The 16,624-nt window shown below is 36.3% G+C and overlaps 1 protein-coding gene across 15 annotated transcripts in view; it reads right to left on the reverse strand.

The window, feature by feature from the left end:
* Positions 1 to 16,624, reverse strand: part of NFIB (nuclear factor I B) — a 340,661-nt gene that overhangs the window by 28,660 nt on the left and 295,377 nt on the right. For 6 of the 15 annotated variants that reach the window (XM_077345062.1, XM_077345061.1, XM_077345070.1 and 3 more), the window contains exons 9-10: positions 7,267 to 7,432; positions 4,713 to 4,795 (exon numbers count right to left, since the gene is read on the reverse strand). The exons of 5 other annotated variants lie outside the window; for them this stretch is intronic. In XM_077345062.1, coding sequence (XP_077201177.1) covers positions 4,713 to 4,795; positions 7,267 to 7,432 — 249 coding nt within the window. The remainder of the gene's footprint in view (positions 1 to 4,712; positions 4,796 to 7,266; positions 7,433 to 16,624) is intronic. 4 more of the 15 variants (XM_077345064.1, XM_077345063.1, XM_077345071.1 and 1 more) reach the window with 1 other exon arrangement.

Below are 16,624 nucleotides of genomic sequence, written 5' to 3' on the forward strand. Positions count from 1 at the left end.
GAAGACTGTCTATAACCTAGGCATAATTTAGCATTCATGGATAAATTACAGCAGCTAATGCTAGGATCTTTAAACAGCACAATCTTGATGTAAAACTGTTTGTGTTAAAGTGGCTGTTTATAAACCTTTAGCATGAAAGATTTATTATTTTGCTGTTGTTTCAGCATGAAAATATTCAGTATTTCATGATAGTTCAAAGTCACCAATAACTTGATACCACCATACAAATAGGAACACTTAAATTTATGATTCCTAATAATAACCTTTACTATGTAGATATCAGTATATTAAGTTACATGTTTAATAACAAGTTTTTCATGGTATTCAGCTCAGTAAATTAAAATCTATTGTGCTTATTGCTTCTATGTGCATGTGATCTTTGAAAGCTGTATCAATAATGCATGCATAAATGTGAACATTCCAACATTTTTGTGTAGTATATAGTTTTATTGGAAATCCTACTGAACTGTTATTTTGTGCAGAAACTCTTTATAAGGAGAATCACCAACTATACAAGCACCCTAATTTATGGTCATTACTGCAATTTATACAGGATATGTTAAGGTTTTTTGTTAAAAAAGCACTCAGGAATAAACGTCAATACTTCTTATAACCTGAGAGAATAAATCTTTACAAAGGCCCCCTCCAGTTAAGCAGAGAATGTACCTGTGACAATATTTATTCCTAAGGGGTCAAAGTATATTAAAAGGAATGGAGAATGTTTAAAACACCTCTCTGGAACTAAAACCATTGGCTTTCTAATTTAGAATTTCTCTCAGCTAATATAAAATGATTGATTGCCTTTATTTCATGTACCCCTTGATTTTCCTTTTCATTCATCATGGTCTACTTTAAACCAAATGCATTTAGGACCTGCCACCAGAAGAGTGGTCTCTTTTAAATTGTTGTAAAGTAATGAAAGGACGTAATAAATCAATCTTACTTCTGCCTTATGAATGCATAACCTTTACTCTAGCCAAATAATTTAGACAATTTTTGCATGTGTGCTCTCTTTTTAATAAAACTGCAAAGAATTGTCATTTCTGGGCATTTTTAAGATCTGTATCTGTGTATTAAAGAAGGTTTGGGAAATTTTGCTTATACTTAATATTGTTTGATGTAGTTGACAAAGCACATATTCTACTTTTTAGTAGAAAAAGATTATCACTGTATAATCTTGCAAAGAATACAGCATGAGTGAATTGAGAAAACAGAAGTTGCTGCTAATGTGATCTGAACTTGCTCCTCCCTTAGAGAGATATGCAGACAGGTGTGGGAAGGGATTTGAGTATCAGTCCCCTGATTAATGCTCTGTTCCAAATATCTTTAAGCCTATGCGAGCCTTCATAGACTTATCACAAATTGGAATCCAACATTTAATTTTGTACTAAGTCAGTGGTTCCTCTGCATCTCCATACTCTTTCTAGTGGTGGCCAGTCAGATGCCCTGAAATGCTGATAGCTAGCTATTCCTTGTTGTTGGTTCTTAGCATATTGAGTCTGAATATGGATATCATAGGAAACAATCTTTAACAAATGTCCACCATGAGTTTTCCGAACTATTTCTGATATCATAAAGCTAATGGTCATCACCAGATCTTGTGCTAAGAACATAAATGATTATACAAATAAACAGTTAGTTATGGAATGAAAAAAGATGAATTCATAAAACATTTTACTGTACTTTCTAGTAGCAACCTTAACATGTTAAACTGACCTGTCTTATTCACATTTTTGCTCTAATATTCCATTCCTACTTTTGTAATGGAGGGGCAGTGAGCCCTCTCGTCTGTTCCCTATACCCTTAAATAACTTTTGTGAGTAGTTCATGCATATACACAGTCTGTGCATATCTTTGCCATCAAAAAGGGAAGGGGATTGGAGGAGACTGTCAGTTCAATCCTATGGAGAGTTATGCCATTCTAAATGCAGACATCTGGCAGATGCATTTCCATATGGAATATTCACAACTCAAGTTAACTTAGGTGCGCACTAAAAGGCAACATGTGCTTACTCCTCCACCATGTAATAGAGTAACTACAAGGTTACTATGTTTGAAATGATACACTTTTCAACCCCTAACCAGCTGCTAAAACATGGAAAGGGATCAGAACAAAGATCTATTACACCTTCACACTTCTGCTTAACACATTTCACACAGGTAACATCAGCTCTGTCACCTCTCTTCACTTCAATGATAATTGTGGTTTTAAACTACAGTATTTGCTGGCGTATAAGACTACTTTCCTCCCCTGAAAAACATGCCTCCAAGTCGGGGGGGGGGGGTCGTCCTATACGCCGGGTGCACTTCAGTTGGGATAGACATAGCTGCCCATAGTGGCCCATAGTACTGTAATGTAATGTAGCAAACTCTATATTTTGAGTGGAAATGTTGGGGGGTCGTCTTATACGCCAGTCGTCTTATACACCGGCAAATACGGATTTTACATTAGCTTCATTTTTAGATTTGTTAAATGTATTGGTTTTATTGAATTTTATATCATATAAACCGCTCTGAGACAGTATTAGTGAGAGGGGTGGTATATAAATCCCGAAATAAATAAATAAATAAAATCCTATGAACCAGATAGTAAAATATGCCCCACAAATGGTGGCATGGAGGTCAAAAGTATAATTATGTATAGAAGTGATTTGATGTATTTATAGGACTTACTGCAAGGACAAAAGTGGTCTTCTAAGCAAACATTACTTCTGTAACAGTAAGACTACCAAGCCTGGCCAATTACATAATTAAGATTACTTGTCAGGATTGTGATGAAATGGATTTACTCTTTCTTAACAGAGTCAATCTCACAGCTAGACAAATGTCATATTCTTTTTAAAAAGCAATTTAGGTACTATTCTACTGCCAAAAAGAGAAGGGAACAGGACTGTAGTTTATTTCTATTTTTAGTATATGTATCACATTGCTTTTGCAGTTGTCTTCTCTCTCTACATTATGGTGTGTAATACCTTAGGTTTTCTAACTGTCTTATTCTCTATTCCTAGTACTACTGCATTGCTTATTTGATACCTAATGTTGTCTGATTGAATTTATATATGTATGTATGTATGTATGTATGTATGTATGTATGTATGTATGTATGTATGTATGTATGTATGTATGTATGTATGTATGTATGTATATATAAATTCAATCAGACAACATTAGGTATCAAATAAGCAATGCAGTAGTACTAGGAATAGAGAATAATACAGTTAGAAAACCTAAGGTATTACACACCATAATGTAGAGAGAGAAGACAACTGCAAAAGCAATGTGATACATATACTAAAAATAGAAATAAACTACAGTCCTGTAGTATATATTGTAGCCTGCAAACTATAGCTAGAATGGCAGGCCACAAATGAAGTACATACATACGTACATACATACATAAATCAGTCTCTTGTCCCTCTTACAAAGAACTGTGCATTGGTGTCTATGGTCCCTCTCATTTTATCCTCACTAGTCAAAAGTTACCAAATGAATTTCCTCGTAAAAGTGCAGATTTGATCCCAGAGTTCAATATACTAGTCAATACAGTCAAAGTTTTTAAAATCTAAATCCAAGAAACACAAAAGAGTTATAAACATTTTATAATTAGAATACAGTGATTGAACACTGCATCAAACTACATGCATAATATTCTAATATACTAAAATGTTACTTATGATTTGGTTTTTTCATATCTCTTTACAGATGTTTTCAAGTAAGGTCTCACTGGTTAAACCTTATAATATATAATACATGTATACTACATGACACTTTGAATAAACTAATAAATTTTATGGGTTTCTTTGTTCTTTACGTGAGATACAGATGTGCTACCACTTACGCCTTGGAATGGACAGGCATGGGGGGAGGAGAGATTTAGATATAAAACAGCAGTCTTAATTCTATCATCACACACATACTACAGACGTCGGAACCATTCACATGAATGTTAACCTAACAGACTACAGTATCATAAGTTGCAAAAAAAAGTTCTCATGTATCATATCAGTATAACTGAATTCTGCAGTACCAAAATTTAGCTATCCTATTAGACTGAAATAATATAGGATTTCTGCAGGTCCCTGGGATTGACTGTGGCTAATTTGATTATTCACCACTATTAATTTCAGCTGCAGTTTTTTGTAGTTTAGATAAACAATTCATTTGAATTAAATTTACAGCATTAATGAGATGTGAAATCTAAAATGTGAGTTGAAACACAAATGATGTCAGAAACTAGGGGAAAATGTGTTTGCATCACATGAAATTAACAAAGTACTTTTAACTGATTAATCTAGGAATGAAGATTATTTGATTGCATAATTCTTTTGGAAAGGAACAAATTCAAAAAAGGACACTCATATATCAAACAATACTGGACAGCATGAGATGCAAAGTCTGTTCTGCTTAATTTTTATTAGCTTTAGATATCAGCAGTGTGCTTTACAAAAATATTTGTATTCAATTATTAATTCCACTGCTTTCCAAGTTATTAAAAAATAATGTAAATGAAGGATTCACCGGGGAAAGTCCTTCCTATGGCCCAATTCTAGGACGCATGTTAACTGTGTTGATACTGGATGTACATATACATTTAATGTACTGAATGCTCTGTCATCCTGTTCTAGACTAAGAGGTTAATGGCCACACTTATGAAGAATGTTATTGCAAATACTTGTCTTTTTATTGTTAACACCTATGTGAAACTTGCCCACCTGTTGCTGGTGTAGGAAGGAAGAGTCTCTTGGACTTAGTCCCACATATCGATTGGCTTGTGATGTGCCTGAGGCTGTATAGGCTGATTAAGGAAGAACAAAACAGATTGATATAGAAACCTATCTTAACTTCTACCTTGTAAAGTTCAAACATGAGAGATCCAGCATTATGATCGGCAATGTACAAATCATGCCTACAATTTTTCTAGGTCAAAATAATCAGAAACATGAATATGGCCATGGGATAGAATTCTACAATGCCTATTGACTTCAATGGAATCTGCATGAGCACAAGATTAGAGAGGAATCCTAAACAGGTCTACTCAGAATCCTACTGAAGTTTATTCATTGGGGTTTACTCTTAAGAAAGTGTTTTTTTGCAGTTGAGTTATTGAATTATCTTGCTTAATACAAAGTTCTTTCCAGTTCGGCTAAAGCACAATCTAACAATTTGAAGCTTTCGTATGGCATTGTAATCTAAAATTCTGTGAACTGGATAATACTAACAAGAGAATACATATACCTCTAATAATTTCATGTGCTGTTAGAATAGCATTCATTTTTTGTGGAAACTAATTATGTTCTTTTTATTAATGAAAGAAATGCATAATATGGAAATGATAATTTGTACATCCCAAAATTATGGAGCTAATAGATTGCATGATCCAACTACCTAAGGCAAAAGGCTCCTAAAATGTTGTGTGTGTCTCCCTCCCTAATTGATGTGTGGTTAATGGGATACACAACCTTTCCCCTGTAGGTTACCTTTCAAATTGAGAATAGGTCACTGGTGACTGAAACTCATTAAGTCCTGATCATTCATGGTTGCCTGTGTCAAATTAGGTAGGTAGTCTTATTCTAGCTTCCTGGCTTGCAGATATCCATATTATACAAATCAATTTCATAGCAGTAGCTTTGACTGCCACAGCCAAGTCCTCAAAGAATGAATTAATAAGAATACAAATATAATGGATTCATTCAAAGCTGATTCTCAGTTATTCTACAAATTGTATCTTCATCTAGTTCTTTATCCCATAAATTCCATATCCTATAAATTGCTTATGTTTTATCTATTTTATACATTGTCAATGTATGCTAGAAATAGTTTACGATCTTTTTGGTAACACCAGTCCTTCTGTAAGTATTCATTTATTAGAAATAAATCTCAAAGCATCTTTGTGGAAAAGCACTATATACCAGCTGAAATCCATATTTATGCATGAAATTCTTATGTTTCAAATGGAAGTGGATTTGTTTTATTTTATTCTGGTTAAAGGCACTTCACCTCACTGCAAGTAATCAACTTTAGAAATTACTTTTCAAAATATTTCAATTCAGAATTTGTAAACCAGAGAATTTTGACAATACCTTAGATGTACAGCAAGTTTTTAAAAGCCATTGATTCATTAGTAGTACTGATTCATTAAACTAAATGTTTAAATCATTTAGTATACTCCCCTCTTTCTCACTATAATCTCCATTACACATTACAAAAAAGGAAAGGGGCATTCTTTACTTAAATTAACTTATATTTTGGAATATTATCCCTAAAAAGAGTTATTAAATTTAAGTCAAATAACCCATAACATTCAATAACTCATCAACAACTTATTAAGTTCAATAACTTGTTTGGGGAAAACAGAATTACAACAACGTATTCAGAGAAGCACTAAGAAAATTAATTAGCTACGTATATGTGAATCTCGTTGTTTACATGTAGCAGATGATTTTGATTAGCTATAGCTGTAATCTAATCCAACATGGAAACTGCCAGGACAGCCATTTCCAGTGGTGAGGACTCCTTGTGCCATATAGCCATTATGTCAAGCAATGGCGTGCTGCACACATGTATCTGTATGCAAAGTTTCCATGCTAATAACACATATTCTTGTTGGACACAGTTTCTAGGAACACTCCATGCTACATGATGAGTCACTTAATTTGTCACCATGCTGAAATGCTAATAAGCAGCAGTCATGTGAGTGCTGTGACTTATACCATTGGTGCTAACAAATTGACAAACCAATTATTTTATATCTGTAATTCCATTGAAGACTATAGGATATATAACATGGTACTGGATGTACTAAATAATTAAACAATAAATGATTTAAGAGTTCTAAATGTCTCAAAATATTTTTCAGTATCAGCACTATTAAATAGAAATACTTATTTAACTGAGAATCATAGTTCTAATTCAATATGTTTTGAACATGAGTTTTAGACAAAGATGAACTGAGGTCTAATCAATTGTATCCTTCTATTTTGCAAACTAGGTGTAGGCAATTTTATAAGCTTTCAATCTGAGTATGCTTCCCAATGTAATTAGAATATCTAACTTAACAGAAAAATGAAATTTTGACTGCCATTTTACAAACGTCAAAACAAGTTAACACTTAAAAAAAAGTTATTTTAGAGTAAATGTTTGTTTCTGTTATCAACTATGAGAATCTGCCTGGTCAAATAGCAGGAAAAGGCACCCTGATTTGGCCTTAATTTGAAATTATTTTGATCTTTTGATGGACATTTTTTGTTTCCCTAGAGAAATACTTACTGCTTGCTGTAGGTGAAGATGCCTCACCTTCAGTGGAAGTAGTGATGGGTTTAGTATCTGTCATGGTCAGGGTCACAGGCCGCACCGTACTGTGATGGGGAGAGGGTGCCAAAACTGGAGTAAAATGGCCAGGCATTTTCCCTACTACTTGACCACTGCTGTTAGGCTACAAAACAAAACCAGAAGAATGCCTTGTGAAATACACATATAGTGCTCAAGGGAGCTATCTCACTATTTTGGGGTGTTCCAGATCCAGATACCTGTATAGGACTGATTTAGTGACTGCAGTGTCAATACAGATGTGGTTTGTGTATGGAAGAGATTTTGATTTGTAGTACTTTTTTCTTTCATGAAGATGCCTTTCTTAAGTGCTAAACTACTTCACAAGAGACTTAAAAGTCTCAAGTCTTTTTTTCTGTAGTACAAAATGATATCTATTGGTGTTCCATGTGTTATACGTTAAAGGAAACAAGAGATCCAAAGTGATCCTGCAAAAATGGATCCAGGGCACATATCAGAATGTCTCTACCAATGAGGATTTTGCAGATTTTGTTAATGACCCCACTAATACATCTTGATTGAAATCCTAACATGTTATATGTATCAGATATTGTCTGTTCTTTGTTCTATGATAGCAACAGTAAAATTCTAGACAACTGAAATAACAATTGATAGGCACTGTCTATCTCCTATAGGAACTGAGACGGGGTGATGGCAAGGGAAACGATGGGTTAATTTTACACCTGATTTATAACTGCCTACATTTAAAAAATCCCAAAGTATTAACACACAGTGCCAAAAAATGCAGATTGTTCAGTAACAAATGCACACTCATACTGGGATCCTTTCTGAAAAAAAAATGTTTCAAATCTGGTAAAGATAAAGAGCTGGCTATGAATGCCATCAATAGACATGACATGGGAAGCAAACAACAGAACCTATTTGATAGGGAAAAGTCACTGCAGAAAACAAAAACTCTCTTCTAAAAGATTATTACGTTTATAATAAAATGCACCCCACAGACTATTGCAATAGGGAGGTCTTCTTGCTTCTGGATGCAACATTCGAAACATTGAAACCTTTTGAAGCACCCTCAGAATAACCCTGCTACACATGGTGTAGATTAAATATATCCAATATCTTTAGTCATTGCTAATCTCACCTTCTATTTAAAAGAACATTTTTTACACAAATACACATCACAAAGATATATATAACATCACATGCTCATAACTGGTTTTCCAAAGTGCAGAATTCCTTTTGGAGTTCACCGTTATGTTTATGCTATCTCTTTACACAACTTTTTAGCTAATGAATGCAGTTCTTTGGGGTGGGTGTCTGATTTTTTTTTAACGGTATTAATGTTTACAAAGTAAATGTAGTGTCAGATGACTACAACAGTGACACTGGTAACAACTGTTTATGATGGTGGTGGCCAATTCTTTAATTCTTTGCATTTTTATCTCTGTTGTTACATTAAATCAATTTAATCTGTTTTACATATACTGGGTAGACTACATATGTATTATGTAGTTGTGTATGGATATACACATTTGTGTACACACACAGAAATATGTACATGCGTGTACACATTCACATATTGAGCATGACTGAACAGCCTTAAAACAGTATTGACATTTTTACTTCAGTAGTATTCTGATTGTGATCCACTCTTGCCATAGCCCTATGTATACACAGCAGCTCAACCATTTTTAAGGATGGAAAAGACTTAGATAGTGAAGTCTAATTTTACTCTGTAAGCCGCCTCAAGGCGACACTGTCATGGGAGGCAGGGTATAAATTTAGAAATAAATAAATAATTGCAACAAAATAGCAATAATGGTAGGATAATAGGAAGTACTAAGATATAGTCCATGATTCTGGTACTGATACTGGACGAATGAATCCAAACCACTAATATGAAATACTTGCAACAGCATGTTATACCTGCAACAAATAATGCTAAAAATATAAGAGATTATTTGTTTTCCATTGTCAAATTCACAAAACACAGCACTAATGAAAAGTTTTCCATTGACCTAAAAAGTTGCAAGAGTGTGAAGTTATAGGCAATTTATAAGGTTTCTGTAAATAATCTATAGAACTTTTCATACTAAATCTTATTTGAGGATTATGTCCTAACTATAAAGGTGCTGCGAATTTGCTGTAATTTTGTTAATACCTAGACCTGGATGGCCCTGGCTAGCCCAATGTCAGCAGGTCTCGGAAGCTAAACAGAGTCAGCTCTGGTTAGTATTTGGATTGGAGATCACCCAGGAATTCCAGGGTTGTTATGCAGAGGAAAGCAGTGGCAAACCACCTATGCTCTTCTCTTGCCTTGTAAATCCTGTGGGGTTGTCACGAATTGTCTGAGACTTGATGCACTTTACACGCATGTACACACACAATTTTGTTACTACAATGTAGTATTGAGCAAGTAAATATTTGCATGCATACACTAATACTAGAAGGAAGAGAAACAAGTATGGAACTTGAAGTGCTTTACTATATAATGAAGTCCAACTATCTTAAATAGAATGAAACATTCTTGGAGCAAAAACTAGTCTCTCCTTCTCATAACATCTATTAAAATCAGTATGTGTTGTCATTGCATTGGGTGCTCTCCCCATGACACAATAAGTCAACAAAATACAACAAAGTTGGGAACCTCATAGTGTGATGACTTAACACTACATTTGAGCAGGCAGATGAGGGTACAGAAAACAAAGAAAGAGCAGTTAGCACAGTGGTTCTCAACCTGGGCATCGGGACCCCTTTGGGGTTGCAGCAGGGCGAGCAGCTGTGGCTGCTCCTCCTGCAGGCATCTGTCTGGAGCTTTGGAAAAGAGAGAGATCAGTATGGTGGGATAAGAGGCAGAACTGAACTGAGAAATCCCGGGAAAAAAACAATGTATATACAATCATGAACAATGGATCTTCATGCCATTGGTCAGTTTCAGTTTAATTTCTGTGAAAGAACATTTGCATAATTTTATGATTGGGGGTCACCACAACATGAGGAACTGTATTAAAGGGTTGTGGCATTAGGAAGGTTGAGAACCACTGAGTCAGCAGCTCAGGGATCTTTAAAACATTTAAGTCCATCTTAGTTTCTGCACATACATAGCCAGAGTTTAAGAACTTTACTATAAAAGATTATAAAAGATCTGAAGAGGTTTTAAAATAGAATACTGATCTTCAACTATGCCATATGTATTACAGAAAGTCTACCCAAGATTTGAACTTGCTTACCATTCTACCAATACTCACATCTACCTGAGGATAGTTCTAGGTGCTATTAAGTTTAACAATTATTATGCTAATTTAAATTCATACTTGTCTTTCTATTGCCATTTACTGCTTGTGGGATTTTTAAAACAGAATATACCAGTAAACACATAAATGGAACTAGGATGTTTTAATTGATATGAAATTCTTAAGCAGGGGAACCGTAAGACTCACGGAAGGGGGGGAATCCCATTCTTTCTTTACCATTTGCTTACTTGCTTGGCCAGTTGCTTACTGGCCAGTGCATCTGCTTGCAGTACTGCCTCTTTATGAAATCCCCAGATGATTATGAACATTTTGCCAATGTGATACTACGACTACTACTGTAACAGTATATTGGAAGAGCAACCACTGACCAAGATAAAACAGAAAGCGGGTCACTTAACCTAGGATCCCGTTTTGGTTGACTCTTTATGTTTCATCATATGTTTGACCATTTAGACTTTATGTTATAACCTTTTCATCTATAAACATAGAAAAGACTACTATGTGCCTCGTGATTTCCTTTTTTCTTCTGGCAAAAAGCAGCAGCATGTATCCTGCTCCCCTGCCCACAGTGCCACCACCTCTACTGTTTTGGCTTACAAAAGCTTGAGTTCCCACTCTTCCACCAGCAGCACCACCAAAGGGCATGCAAGAAACTTGTGGAAGAAAGAGAATACCAGTGGCAGTAGAGTCCCACAGAAAGCAGTAGTTGTTCTCCCCTCCCCCTGCTTACCTGTCTGCTCACCTTCCACCTCTACCATGCTTGCCTGACTCCTAACTCACTCTCTGTTACCAACCAATTAGTCTCAAAATATCTTTTGAGACCTTTCCCCTCTATTTTCAGATTTTTTTTTTTTTTTTTTTTTTGCAAATCTGGAGTTTCTGCATGATTGTAGGAAAATATCCCTTCTTTTTTCATGGTCCAAATCTCTCGATTTAAGTATCCACAGCTGAGGACATGAGAAATATTTGGTATAATTATATTTGAATAAAATTTTACAACTCTGTATAAATGGTAGATGGACTAATTACTAGAACATGGTACCTAGCACTAGTGTGCAGCTCCACTAAAGGGAGAAATTCAAATGAGTAGCCGTGTTGGTCTGAAGTAGCACAATAAAATCAGAGTCCAGTAGCACCTTTAAGACCAACAAAGATTTATTAAAGGCGTGAACTTTCGAGTGCAAGCACTCTTCGTCAGACTAAGTAAGACTTATTCACTAACCAATTAAAGACACTGAATCAAGAACATTAGAAAGCACACAGTATATTATTAATAAAGCTTCACTGTATTACCAATATATCCTACACAGTATATATAAGCAATGCCTTCCACTGTGCTACAAATATATATATTATATATCTGTTTTATACAGTTCATTCCTAATGTTAACATAGGTCAGAAAGGTAAGCATACCCAATTATTTCAAATAAAACTTTTTAGATTACCTGAGGGACCGCCTATCGCCCTATGCCCCTCGCAGGGCCTTGCGCTCTGCGGGTGAAAACCTGTTGGTCGTTCCCGGCCCTAGGGAAGCACGCCTGGCCTCGACCAGGGCCAGGGCCTTTTCGGTCCTGGCCCCGACCTGGTGGAATGAGCTCCCGGGAGAGCTGCGGGCCCTGCGGGATCTTTCAACGTTCCGCAGGGCCTGCAAGACGGAGCTCTTCCGCCAGGTTTATGGTTGAGGCCGGGGCTGATAATAGATCTATGCCTCTCCCAGGGACTCGGGTTCTGGACCCGAAGCAAAACATCATTAGGACCTCCTCTCCACCCGCTAGTAGTGGGAGGGGGGGGGAGTTGAGCTGCCATTCTTGCCATGCCGGCAATATTGGCAACGTTATTATTGTTTTATGGGATTTTAATGGGGATTTGTGATATTGTTACCCGCCACGAGCCGCAAGGGCGTGGCGGGCTATAAATCTAATAATAATAATAAAATAATAATAATAATAGATTATTGCTTATTAATAGTTACATTACTGATATAAATTAGTAGTACATACCTATGTAGAGCCCACATAACCAGAAAGGCATACACATGCAATGTTTCTTTTAGGACTGAACAGACCTGACATCCTTTTAAATTTCAGCTGAGTAACGATGCAGTAAAATCTTTGCAAACATCTTTGCCTATGTATATCTTGCACATAGCATAGCTGCAGACCTGCAATCTAAACATTTAACTCTATTTTTCTTACCATTTATAGTGCCTGGACTAATGCCTACAGTTCAGTAACTGGTGAGGACATCTTTTTATAATTATAGGGCAGAGTGCATTGATACCTTTTATTTATTTACTTACTTAATTTTTGTCTGCCTTTCTTGAAGAGACTAAACCTTTTATGTTTGGTAATAGTGCAGCATTCTAAGATGTTTTGGGAACCATACATGAAGTTTCTAGGATAAGCATGGGTTAAAAGTGCCAATATCATGAGCTTCCTTAAGCAATTCTGTTGCCAAAAAACAAACTCAAATTAATTAAATGGACACAGCTGGAGGCCAGCACTATCTGTAACAATGTATCACCTTTTACTGTTCCCAAATGATTATAGAGTACAGAAATCCAACAGCTCATATGGACTACAGCTCTTTCTTGGCAAACTCAGGAAATTAACCCTCTAAATTGCAGAGCTGATCCACTTTTAGAACATAGGCAATTTTATATCATTTTCTTGTCCCAAATTTCTCTACAGACTGTTTTCAAACAGAAGATTCTACACTACAGCTTATGTAAGATACCACTTGATATGTCCAAAAACTACCTAAAAATACTACATGCCAGGGCTTTGAAAAATCCTTAAAATGCTGCTATTTATTAATTTAGTAGGGTATCCCTGTAGTCTCCATATTTCCTACAAATTTACCAGGCAGGGAAAGGATAACTTTAATCTGGTAGGCAAAGACTTGCTTAATGCATAATAGCCAGCCACAAGCACGTTTTCTTTGATAGCATTTAAATTTCCATCTTCACTTTCTCTTTGCTGGATACCTCTATTTTACCACAGCATCCAAATGGCTCCAAAAAAACAGTTTTGCTATGGTTCTAGTTTGTGCAAAATGGGTTGGGCTGCAATGGTAAACTCGAACTTTGATATGAACTGCCTTTTGTGTTTACAGAAGCACCAACACGTATAGAAGGAGTCAGCAGTAATATTAAGAGATTTCCGATAAACACTGCAGACCTCAACTTGGACTCTACACTGTTCCCACTACTCAGAGACTCCTACACATAATTTCAGGGGGGAGAAGCAGGCTGCTACAGTAGGGGGACGTTCCCATTCATTACATGGAATTCTGGTCATGTTATATCAAGTCTCCCCCTATGGCTTCCTGAGAAATGGGAAGCAGGAAAGGAAATGGGATCACATGAGCCATTGATTGTGAAATAATAATTATATATGAGGATTACCTTCAAAATATATTTAAAATAGCATGCATTCAACACAGCTTTCTTTAGTTTAATGACAAATTTCTTTAAATCTGAGATCTGGATAATGAAACAGCCAAAACGTCCAAGGAGTACCACCACTACTCCGAATCCTTATAGGCAAGATAAATCTAATGTTTTAGAATTATTTACCAGGAAGCTGAACTACTGCAAGGATCATATGTGCTTGTTATTTTGGGATGAACTAAGCCTGACCTCAAGCCTTCAAAGTCTCAGCCCCCCCCCCCATATTCATACCAGAAATAATATCTGCTATTATAAGGTGCTGCTGTTACTGAAACCCTCAGCTTGGAAGTTAAGAGGAGGTTCTATCACTTCTCCACTTTGTGTAAGTGGAGTACAATCCATACTGACACAAGAATGTGAAACAATCTACATCAAAATCCTGAAAATATTAAGAACAAACAGATTTTGTAAGCCATATACAATGTTACCCAAAAGGTCAGAAAGATAAGGGAAATCTCGACAGACAAGCTTCTAATGATATGTGGTAGCACAAAATTAGACTTTTGACAATAGTAATATTATCTAATAGTGGATGGTACATTGATATTTGAATTAGGTTTGTAAGCCAGTAAATTAGAAATGGTTTGTCAACGTCCTTAAACATCTTATCTCCAACAATGGCGTTACAAGTGTCCCCAGGAAATCCTCAAGAAGGTTCTGAAGGCAACAGCCCCCAACATATATGACCTCTGAACCTGCAGGTTCTAGTGATTCCATTAACTTGGTGCAATTCTTTTAAAAAACAAAAATTAAGCTAGTGGTCTTCTCCAAACTCAGCAATTCCAACTTTTCTGGCCCATTTTTCTTCACTTTTCACTTCTTTTCTTTATTCAAAACATTAATCCCTGCCTCTCCCTAGATATATATGAAACAGTTTGCAACAATAAAATAATGTCTTACAATTATCAGGAAACACATGATAAAAACTGTATATAAAATATCTAAAAGAGATCTCAAAAATGAGCAGCATAAGAACTAATAACAGTCTTTAAAAACAACTGTTGGATAAAAGCAAAGTATTTATTCAAATTTTACAATGGAGGAGCTTTAAGAACTATAAAAATTCAAATGTCCTTAGCATTTAATGGCTTGTAAATTTGGTGTACTTTTATAAGGAGGAAGTGGGGAGGAGCCTAAGATTTCACACAATTTCACCTGCTGTTTTGTTACTCATTCTGCCAGTTTAGACAGATCCTTCTGCAGTTCTTCAGAAAGCTTTAGATTTCATCATCCTTATTAATTCGGGGTTATTAAAAATTTGGCTGCTAACTGCTCACACCTGTTTACGTACAGTTTAAGGATAAATTAAATCATGAACATATTCTTGTGGAAGCCTGCTACCCCAATTGTGAAAACTACTCATACATTCTTATATTTTATTGTTTTTAGCTACTTACTTATTGGCTACACTATACTTCATCAGGCATCTTTTGGCAAGTTACTCTGTTAACAGCTTTTTAAAAGTCCAAGCAATACCTACTGCTGATAACTCTCAAAGAACTCAAAGGACTGGTGAGGTAAGACTTTCCAACCACTGGTGTTCCTTGAAAGTTTGAATGAACACACAGCTGGGGCTCATGCAACAAAAGTGTGTGTATATAAAATAGACATTAAATGACATGCCTTTTATTTTAGAATATAATAAATTGTTCTTATGAAAACTGCTATGTGTTCCCAATTCTACCGTTACTAATATTCTTCCTTTAAAAAATATTAGCCTTCTTTCTTCCTCAAGTCAGCTTACACTGTAAATCAAATACATAAAATAGATTACATAAAAAATGTAAAACCAAAATTTAAAATCACAGTTTGCTCTGGAGAACTCTGCTAAATGATATCAGAGCCCTGTAGGACCTTCAACTGTTCCACAATGCTTGCAAGACAGAGCTGATCCACTAGGCCTAAATAAAACTGTCTTCAGATCCCTTCTAAAGCAGTGGTCCCCAACCTTTTTATCACCGGGGACTGGTCAATGCTTTTACTGAGGCCGGGGGGGGGGTAATCTTTTGCCAAGGGACGCTGCCACCTGAGCCCCTGCTCCACTTGCTTTCCCACCGACGCCCCTGACTTTCCGCCGCCCGCTGGGGGGCGTTGCCAGTAGCAGCTGCACAGTGCCACGCCAAGGGAGAGCCCCAGCCATGGTGGCCACTGAAGAGCACCAATGTGAGCCAGCAGCAGAGTGGCAGGGCAGCCCCTGAGGCAGAAGCTGGGGAAGACAAGGAGGAGCCATGGCCCAGTGCCGACTGATTCACGGACCAGTACCAGTCTCTGGACCGGGGATTGGGGACCACTGTTCTAAAGGATGAAAATGATGGACCAAGCATACATCTCTGAGGAGATTATTCCATAATTATGGAGCTGCCATTGAAGAGGCCCTCTCTGGTGTACCTATCAAATATGCTGCTTTTATAGGGCAGTCAGAAGTAACTTTCCCTATGATCTTAATTCCCAGGCATTTGGGAAGAACATAGTTGTTCAGATACAGATGGGAGAAGATGGCCTTTTAAAAACACCCTAGTACCAAGCCATGTAAGACTTTAAATATTCTCTACCAATTAATCTGGAAGAGCAGTTAGGGCACGCAAATGTGCAATTCCCCAGATCTTTCCAGATCCCTTTCCAAATACTACC

Source organism: Paroedura picta, chromosome 7 (genome assembly GCF_049243985.1).
Source record: "Paroedura picta isolate Pp20150507F chromosome 7, Ppicta_v3.0, whole genome shotgun sequence".
Taxonomy (NCBI): domain Eukaryota; kingdom Metazoa; phylum Chordata; class Lepidosauria; order Squamata; family Gekkonidae; genus Paroedura; species Paroedura picta.